Here is a 9814-nt window from a genome sequence, read left to right on the forward strand (position 1 = left end):
ACCTTTAATCCCAGCACTCAGGAAACAGGCAGGTGGTTCTCTGTGCATTTGAGGCCAGCCTGGTTACAGAGATTCAAAAACAAGAAAAAGCCACCAAAAAAATAAATAAATAAATAGTAACAAAACAGTAATTTAACCAAGTGTACAGCTCAGTAGTATTAAGTCCATTCACATATTCAATGTTTGCCTAGCATGTATGTCTGTGTGCCATGGATATATATGGTGCCTATGGGGATCAGAAAAGGAATTCCCTTGGGGTTTGACTCACAGACAGTTGTGAGCCACAAGGGTATGTGTACTATATTCATGAAGTACCCAAAGAGGCCAGAAGATGGCGACAGACAGTTGGAACTGGAGTTTCAGAGTCCTGTGTCACCCATTAGGTGTTGGAACTCAACTAAGTCCTGTACAAAAGAGAAGCAGCGCCCTTAACTGCTGAGCCATCTCTCCAGCCCTAATATTTTCTTTCCTTCTCTCTCTCTCTCTCTCTCTCTCTCTCCTTCCTTCCTTCCTTCCTTCCTTCCTTCTTTCTTTCTGGCACCATGGTTTCTTGAACTTTCCCAAATCTTTATAAACAGAAACTCTATCATTACATGTATCTTCTGATTGGCCCCTCTCCTAGGCTAGCAACAAATATTACTGCTCCTATTCCATTTTTTTTATTCTTTCTTTTCTTTTCTTTTTCTTTTTTTAAGATTCATTATTATATGTAAGTACAGTGTAGCTGACTTCAGACACACCAGAAGAGGGCATCAGATCTCATTATGGGTGGTTGTGAGCCACCATGTGGTTGCTGGGATTTGAACTTAGGACCTTTGGAAGAGCAGTCAATGCTCTTAACCGCTGAGCCATCTCTCCAGCCCTCATTCTTTATTTTCATTTTAATCAAAGACGGGGTCCGCTGTGGACCAATAAGACAGCTTCTGTATGTCCAAGCCTTCTTGTTCACCTGTGATGGAGTTTTTATTATAGAGAAAAGTAACAGAACTTGGCTGGATAAAGAAAGGAGTTGGACATGGGTGTGTGGGTGCCTAGCCCCAAGCCTCAGCAGCCCAGCCACGGGTCTGCACGGTTCTTTCGCATCAAGAAGTTAATCTTTCGAGCCATTTCCATGTTGTAGATCCTCCGGCATGTTTCATAGCTCTCCCGCTGGCGGCGGCGGCAAGGCTTCTCATAGTAGCGTCGTCGACTTATGACTTCGGTAAGCCCATCCGTGGTGAGGATTCTGTATAAAGGCAGGTGATGAAGTCAGATGCTGTTCGTCATCACTGTTCCTTACCAGTTTCACTGCCCATCGGAAGTCAAGAGGCAAAAATAACTTGTGTTTGAAAATGATGGTGGTGACAACATAACACTGACTGCTTTCTAGAGGCTGCAGTAAGACCCCGTGAGGTAAATTTAAAAAGCAGCCATAGTGCTTACCCTGGAGCTACGCTCTCTCTTTGACTCCCTCCACACACCACGCCCACGGTGTAAGACAGCCTCTGAGGGTCAGTGGTTCCCGGTGCAGTGCTTTCCAGTCACGGGAGGGGAAGCACACGTGAAGCCTGGCGTGTGGTGGCGCATGCTTTTGATCCCAGAACTCAGGAAGCAGAGGCAGATGGATCTCTGTGAGTTGGAGGCCAAGCAGAGCCACATAGAGAGACCTTGTCCCACAAAACCAAAACCAAACGAAAACAACCACAACTGAGGCAAACTATTTGTAATTAAAACAAAACAAAACAAAACTCAATGGAGTGACCCCTAGTTGATTCTTAGTGAAAAATGTAGCTCCCTCTTCTTTGTATTTGAGAACTGGTAGGGTGGTGTACACGGCTATCAGCCCAGGACCTGGAGGCTGATGTAAGAGGATAGTTTCAGATGACCCCTTAGAAAAAAAAAACAACTGATACAACTTAAGTCTGAGCAATTGTGGGGCTCCCTAAACACAGGCCCTCGTCATAGCCAGGACACAAAGGAGAGCATTGCAACAGCCTCACTCACCATTTCCCATGTCCCACATGCTCTAATCACACAACTGTGTGTCATGAGTGTGTAGGTGCTGGCAGAGGTTAGGGATCTGCCCTAGGTGTTGTTCCGCAGGCTCACCCCCTTCCTTCTGTAAGGATCTCATTGGCCGGGAGAGCACCCAGCGATTGGGCCAGCCTAGACAACGACAGGGGAAGAGCTGGGTGGGGCTTTTCATCCGGGGGAGGGGGGTGGGGGGAGAAAACACAGGCCAAGGAGATGGAGCATCGGGGCATCATCTCAGTACCTAAGCATTTCCTTTCTCTTTAGTGCTGGAGATGAAACCGAGAGCACTGATAAGCAAGACGGAGGAGCACAACTTTAATCCCAGCACTTGGGAGGCAAAGGCAGGCGGATCTCTGAGTTTGAGACCAAATTGATTTACACAGTTCCAGGCTAGCCAAGACTACACAGTGAGACCCTGTCTCAAACAACTAAACAAAATAAATAAATAAATAAATATTAAAAACGATTAAAAACAGGCTGTGGGCTGGAGAGATGGCTCAGTGGTTAAGAGCACTGACTGTTCTTCCAGAAGTCCTGAGTTCAATTCCTAGTAACCACGTGGTGGCTCACAACCATCTGTAATGGGGTCTGATGCCCCCTTCTGGTGTGTCTGAAGACAGCTACAGTGTACTCACATACATTAAATAAATAAATCTTTTTTAAAAAATTAAAAGCATAGATTAGGCTGGAAAGATGGTTGAGTTGACACTGGACCTGAGTTCTAGTGCAAGAATCCAGGTAAAAAGGCCCCCACTTGTAATCCCAGCACTGGAGGAGGAGCTAGACCAGCCAGCCTAGAACGCACACACACACACACACACACACACACACGCACGCACGCACGCACGCACGCACGCACTCCCTCCACCACAGCAGAAGCACTCATTCAACTTCATCTCTAATAGGCAAGGATGTAGGTCAAGCTTTGTAGCAGAATTAAGTATGGTGCTGGTGGTGTAACTCAGTTGTTACCTGGTTTCATCCCCAGAACCCCTTAACCCAGTGTGGTGCCAGCACCTGGGGAGGCAGGAGTTCAAGTCATACATGGCCAGCCTAGGATACACGAGACCCTGTCTCAAAAAACCCCTAAAACCAACCAAATAAACAGACCCAAAAGAACTCAAGAAGTAATAGCTAAAGGGCTGGGGGTGTAGCTGAGGGGTAGAATGCTTGTCTGAGTTATCTGTGAGGCCCCTGGGTCTACTCCCCAGTGCGGGGGTGGGGGTGGGGTAACTGAAGCTGGAGCTCAATGGCAGCACTCTGGGAAGGTGTTACTAGTGTCACCTTGGTCTACAAAGGTAGTTCAAGGACTAGCAAATGAGAGCTTAGTGTAAACAGATCAGCTTAGAGTTCTGGTGCCTGGCAACCCTACATGACGGAGAAACCAGCTGCCAGTTTTAGTAAAATTCAACTGATTATGTAAAAGGAGCCGAGCGGCTTCCAAGAGGAACCTGGGGGTGGCAGATTCACATGTCAATGTAGCCAGGCTGCGTCAGCCGCTGTGTATGCAGGAGGACTCAATGAACCCAGAAGCTGGCCCATCAGGAGTAAAAGGGGTCAACTGGGAATGCTTCCAGTGTTCTTGTCTTTCCTAGTCTGGGGGCCAGCCAATCACACATGGCTTCTAGCAACCCCCACTCTCCACATCCTCATGTCAGGGCTCCAATGAAGGCCCCTGGTTACATAACAGGCATTTCTGGCAGTCTCCTGGGGTAGGCACATAGGCCTTCCCCTTTGTAAGGCTCCCGGTGCGCTCCAAACTCCACGAAAGCTCGACCATGGCTCCCCTGTCCCTTACAACCGCTAATGCAATCAGATCACAGAATGAGAGGCTTACTTCAAACACAACCACCCGAAAGCCAAGGAAGAGAAGACTGGGCTGAGACAGGTATGTAGAAAAGGTGACCCAAGGGGAACACAGCGGAGAACAGCAGAGGAAAAAGAGAAGCCAGGCCAGGAAAGCTGCATCTGGACGGGAGGTCGAGCACGCGCAGACTCTGCTCGCACGGTCAGGAAAGCTGCATCTGGACGGGAGGTCGAGCACGCGCAGACTCTGCTCGCATGGTCAGGAAAGCTGCATCTGGACGGGAGGTCGAAGCACTGCGCAGACTCTGCTCGCACACACATGCTTACAACGCCTTGCCTAGGAAAGCACCCTAAGAGCAAGGGATTGATCGCTTCCCGCCTCCAACCAGGCTAGAGAACAACTTATAAGACATTTCCACAACACTCCAAGACTTAAAAAAAAAAGTATAAATGCAGCTTTCTTCTTTGCAAATTATATTTTTATACTAAAAATGTAGCTTTTTGGTTTTGAGACAGGGTCTTAAATATCTCAGGCCGGCCTCTGACTTAATATGTAATCAAGGATAACCTTGAATTCCTGATTCTCCTGCCTCAGCTTTCTTGTGCCGGCTGGAATTACAAACATGTGCCACCCCAAGCAATCTACTATTTTTAAAATGCAGCTTTCTGGAGTGACTGTAAATGCCAATACATTCCCTGCGCCGTTTTCCAAAGCTTGGTTTCAAGTTCATAAGGAGCCCCAAGGAGCTCAAAGCTCGGGTTCAGAGTCCAGCGGCCTGGGTGTCTTCACTTGTTCTTATAAACACCTCTTCTGCTCAATTGAAGCCTTCCTTTTCCAAGGACTCTTTCTCTCCTGCAGTCTTACATAGCCCAGGCTGGCCTCAAGCTTGCTGTGTAACCAAGGATAACTTGATCTTCCTGTCTGCATCTCTGAGTGCCAGCCAGAGTTACAGGCAAAAGCACTATTTATCATTTTCTTTCTTCTTCTTTTTTTTTGGTTTTTCAACACAGGGTTTCTCTGTATAGGCCTGGCTGTCCTGGAACTCACTTTGTAGACCAGGCTGGCCTCGAACTCTTAAGTCCACCTGCCTCTGCCTCTCGAGTGCTGGGATCAAAGGTGTGCGCCACCACGCCTGACTATTTGTCATTTTCTATGGTGCTACTGGACCAATGCCTTCCTACCAAGTATGCTACATCCTCAGATCAAATCTTCTCTTCTTAGGTAATATAAATTGGGTCCTCCCCTCAAAAATAAAACCTTATAATTTCCTTGGTGTTCTAACAACTGAAGTAAGAAAAAAGTATTCAGCCAGGGCAGTGGTGGTGCACACCTTTAATCCCAACACTCAGGTGGCAGAGGCGGGCGGATCTCTGAGTTCGAGGCCAGCCTGTTCTACAGAGTGAGTTCCAGGATAGCCAGGGCTACACAGAAAAACTCAAAAAGTACTCAGTGTCATTTTTTGAGACAGGGTCTGTATAGTTCAAGCTTGAAATTCTCCTGCCTCAGCTTCTACAGGACTGGGGCTGCGGCTGCAAGTGTAAGTCACCACCCCCAACTGCTTTGTACTTAACTTATTTTTTTTAAAGAAACTAAAATTCTTTATGCTGAGGATTCAGCTTGTAATTGATTGGTAGCGTGCTTCCGTGGCATGTACAGAGGCCTGGGTTCCCCAGAGCTGCAGAGGATGGGGTGCTGTACGTGTGTGCGAGTGCCTGTGACCCTGTGACCCTGACTCAGGAGACGGGGGCAAAGCATCAGGAGCTTAAGGTTATTCTTAGCTTTATGATAAATCTGAGGCCAGACTGGGCTACATAAGACTCTGTCACAAAAAAATTTTTTAAAAGAAATAAACGTTCCTTGGACAAGATCTGAATTAATACCAGGTCAGATGGTAGAAAATATCTACGTAGTATCTACTTTTTAGGTTTTTATTATCTTATGTACATATTTATCTGCCTACATGCATGTCTAGGTATATGGCACATGGTATGTGCCTGGTCCTGTGGAGGCCAGGAGACGGTGTCAGATGCTCTGGAAGTGGAGTGGGTGTTGAGAATTGAACTTGGCCCCCTAGAGAGCAGCCAGTGCACTTGGCCAGCTCTCCCACTCTGTGGAGGTCAGAAGATACTGTCCAAGAGTTAATGTTCTTCTTCTACCACATGGGTCTGGGACCCAAACTCAAGTGGCTTGAGAGCAAGCCCCTTTAACAGCCCTTGGTCCCTATGTAGCCCAGGATGGCCTCAAATTTGCAATACAGTCAAGGACAACTTGGAGCTTCAGGACCTCCAACCACCACTTCCTAACTGCTGGAACTGTGAGGGTGCGTCGCCACACGCAGTTTATAGAGTACTAGAGAAGAAACCCAAAGTCTCACGCAAGCTAGCTAAGCACTGTACCATCTGAGCTATAAACCCAATCCAACTGGATAGTGCAGAGCCAGGGGAATCCAGACCCTCCTCAGGGATACCTGAATACACAAGGCACACACGAACATTCACATAAATAAAGATAAAATATTTTGTTTGTTGTGGTTTTTGAGACATAGCCCCGATTGACCTAGATCTCACTATCTAGACCAAGCTGACCGTGAGTTCACAGAGATAAAGTGCTAGGATTAAAGAAAAATAAAATATATCTTTAAAAACAAAACCAAGTAGTGTTGGTAGTATAGTGGTGAGCACAGCTGCTTGACCTAGGTTCGATTCCCAGCCAAAACAACATGCCCACATTTTGCCAAGGTCCTGGACTGAGGAGGCCCTGAAAGGAGCCCTGTCTGGCACTTCTGGGCTTGTCCCGAGATTATGCTAGGGAGCAAAGGAGGTGATAGGCATGAGATGGCTCAGAGGTTAAAAGCACTGACTGCTCTTCCAGAGGTCCTGAGTTCAAATCCCAGCAACCACATGGTGGTTCACACCATCTGAAAGGGCATCTGATGTCCTCTTCTGGTATGCAAGTATAAATGCAGGAGAGTGCTCATATACTAAATAAGCAAGTAAGTAAATAAATAAATCTAGTAATAATTAGATAAGAATGTGACCTGGCTTCAAAGAATAGTTTGAGCCTCTCGTTCAGAGGGGATGAGAAATATTTTATTTCTTATGCTTTGCTTTATAGTCTTGAAAGTAGCTAAGAGGTATACATCTCATTATGTATGGAAAAGTGGGCAAGGAAGTAGGTGCTGTTGAAAATGAGCGTTAAGTGAACCAGAGGAGGACTTAGTTGGCGGAGCACCACCGTCACATAAGAGAACTTTCTCCACTACCTGCAGCAAAACAATCTTCATGCTAAAATAAAGCTTATTATGTCTTTCGGCCTGATGGCCAAGGAAATAAGAGAAAAAGTGACAAGCTAAAAAGAGGAGCCCAGCGGCACACATGCCAGCACTCAGGAAGCACAGTGGGCAAAGCTCTATAAGCTCCAGGCCAACCCGGCTGCACAGCAGCTCCAGACCAGCCAGAGCTGCACAGTGAGACCCCTCTCAACAAACAAACAAACACACCACAGCCAAACCAAACAAAGCAAGAGCTGGAAAGACCTCACTGGCTACAAGGGCACCTCTCTCTCTTCCAGCACCCAGGTCAGTGGCTCACAACTTCCAGAACTCCAGCTCCAAGCAGGCCAATGCTTCTAGCCTCTGGCAACCTGCACTCAAGTGCACATGCCCACATACACACACATCATTAGAGATGAAATAAAAAGGCATGCCAGGCTACGGAAGCCTAAAAGAACTAGAGTGGTACAGTATCATCTGGACGGACTAGTCTCCACCCACAATGTAGTGTCCAGACAGTTCTCCACGGAGCCTCTCCTCTCCAGCCGTGTCACTGTGTTTAAGTGGAGGTGTAGGTTTGTTTCTGTCACATGTGTGACCTGCAGAGGGCAGGCAGGAGAGTGTACTGGATCCCTAACATCAGTTGTTGGTACTGGGAACCAAACTTGGGTCCTCTGCAAGAACTGCAAGCATTCCTGATCACTGAGCCATCTCTCCAGCCCCTAGCTCTATGTGTCTGCTTATGCTATAACTCTTTGGAACCTGAAATGCCTTCTCATCCATGACTTATTTCTTCAAGAGCACAATTAGAATCCATCTTTGCTAGCCAGGCACGTAAACAATATCAAACACACGATCAACCTCAGCATCTGGGAGACGGAGGCAGGAGGATCAGGAATCAAGGTAATCCTTGGCTACACTGCCCATTCTAGGCCAGCCTGAGCTACATGAGATGAACAAAAATCACAGAGGAATTAATCCTCTCTAGTAGCCTTATTCCACAGATACTGGCTCAGCTGAAATGCACCATGCCTCTGCTTCTTGTTTCTCATTCCCCTCCCAGACTTTTTTTTTTTTTTTTTTTTTTTTTTGACATGAGGAGGGGTCATCTGAGACTGAGTCTAGTCACCATCATCTAAATTATTCTCAAATTCTTCCTGTCTCTACCTCCCAGGTGCTGGGATTACAGTGTGCCCAGCAGTTTTTCGGGGTCTTTGGATAGAACTCAGATTTATCATCAAGGGATGATAGCTGCTTGTTGGATAAGCTCCATCGAGCTGAATTTGGAGAACTTCATTTTTAGGATAATAAACTGAAGGGATAAGAAGTGTCCAGAGGGGCTGGAGAGATGACTCAGTAGTTAAGAGCACTGGCTGCTCTTCCAGAGGCCTTGAGTTCAATTCCCAGCTACCACATGGTGACTCACAACCATCTGTACTGAGATCTGGTGCCCTCTTCTGATATGCAGGCATACATGCAGGTAGAACACTGTATGCACAATAAATAAATTTAAAAGAAGAAGAGGAGGAAGAAGAAAGAGGAGGAGGAGGAGGAAAAAAGGAGGAGGTGGAGGTGGTGGTATTCAGAGCCTACACAGAGCTGGCACCAGTGGTAGGCTTTATGAGGTGGTAGGCTGGGTGCAGGATCACCTCACATTTCCCACGGCTGGTCCAGGCAAGACTCGACTCATTTTACCTGTTCAGGGTCCGGTAGGCACCTTCCACGTTCCCCTCCTGAACCATCACTGTCCTGGCAATGAACTTCAGATGTTTAGCCATGGCCTCGTATTTAAATCTTCATTCTTCCGGGACTACAGACTGGACATCGAGCATGGAAACCAGAGACTCAATGTAAGAGAACAAAGCCCAACAGAGTCACAACTTACCATAGGTAGTTTTTATTTAATTTAGCAACAGAACCAGCTTGAGATCCACAGAACTGGGCTGGAGGAATTCTCCATATCTTAGTAAGTACAAGTAAGTCTGGAGAGATGGCTCAGTAGTTAAGAGGATCCAAGTTCGATTCCCAGTACCCACAGGGTGGCTCACAACACATACAGTCCCAGGGAATCCAACACCCTCTTCTGACCTCTGTGATGCACAGACATACATGCAAGTAAAACACTCACACACATAAAATATAAATAACTTTTTTTTTTAATGAAAAAGTACAAGCAAATTGTTAGCAACATTTCTTTCACTACGCAGTGATATGGCTTAGCAGGTAAAGGCGCTTGCCACCAAGCCTGATGACCCGAGTTAGAGCCCTGGATCCTTACGGTGGAAAGAGAGGACAGACTCCTGCAAGCTGTCCTGACTTTCGCCCCTCCCAACCCCCCGGTCACACCAAGAAATAATTAAAAGATAATTGCCGGGCAGTGGTGGCCCACGCCTTTTATCCCAGCACTTGAGAGGCAGAGGCAGGCGGAACTCTTGAGTTCGAGGCCAGCCTCGTCTACAGAGCCAGTTTCAGGGCAGCCAGGGCTACATAAAAACACTCTCGAAAAAGCAAAGCAAAGCAAACCAAAAAATAGGTTTCCGCTGAGAGTTAGAAAGAACTCTTCGTCCGCCTCTAGGCACCACGCGAAATCTTGCCCTCCCGCCATACTCGCTTTGCAGCTCAGTGAACCCCCCCACACCCCTCGAGCTCCCTACCTGGGGCCTCTGAATTCGGACTCCGGGTCTCTGCGGACCGGAAGCGGAAGCTACGGAGTCCCGCGACGG

General features: G+C 47.2%; 1 protein-coding gene across 2 annotated transcripts; it reads right to left on the bottom strand.

Moving 5' to 3' along the window:
- Positions 1–926: 926 nt before the first annotated feature.
- Mrps21 (mitochondrial ribosomal protein S21) lies at positions 927–9807 on the bottom strand. Of its 2 annotated transcripts, none has more exons than NM_001355759.1 (3): positions 9746–9807; positions 8787–8908; positions 927–1225 (listed from the first exon to the last, which is right to left on the bottom strand). In NM_001355759.1, exons 2-3 carry the CDS (start codon positions 8867–8869, stop codon positions 1045–1047), a joined length of 264 nt encoding a protein of 87 aa, NP_001342688.1. In that variant the 5' UTR covers positions 8870–8908; positions 9746–9807; the 3' UTR covers positions 927–1044. The 2 variants fall into 2 exon arrangements, with proteins under 2 accessions (NP_001342688.1, NP_510964.1); NM_078479.4 differs by having other exon boundaries at positions 8787–8935.
- Positions 9808–9814: the final 7 nt, after the last annotated feature.

Source organism: Mus musculus, chromosome 3, assembly GCF_000001635.26.
Source record: "Mus musculus strain C57BL/6J chromosome 3, GRCm38.p6 C57BL/6J".
Classification (NCBI taxonomy): Eukaryota; Metazoa; Chordata; class Mammalia; order Rodentia; family Muridae; genus Mus; species Mus musculus.

Coding starts and splice junctions, on each gene's coding strand:
- Mrps21 (NM_001355759.1), bottom strand. CDS start 8,869: ATGGCTAAACATCTGAAGTTCATTGCCAGGACAGTGATGGTTCAGGAG. Junction 1,226..8,786: donor GCCTACCGGACCCTGAACAG/GTAAAATGAGTC, acceptor GCCTTTATACAG/AATCCTCACCACGGATGGGC.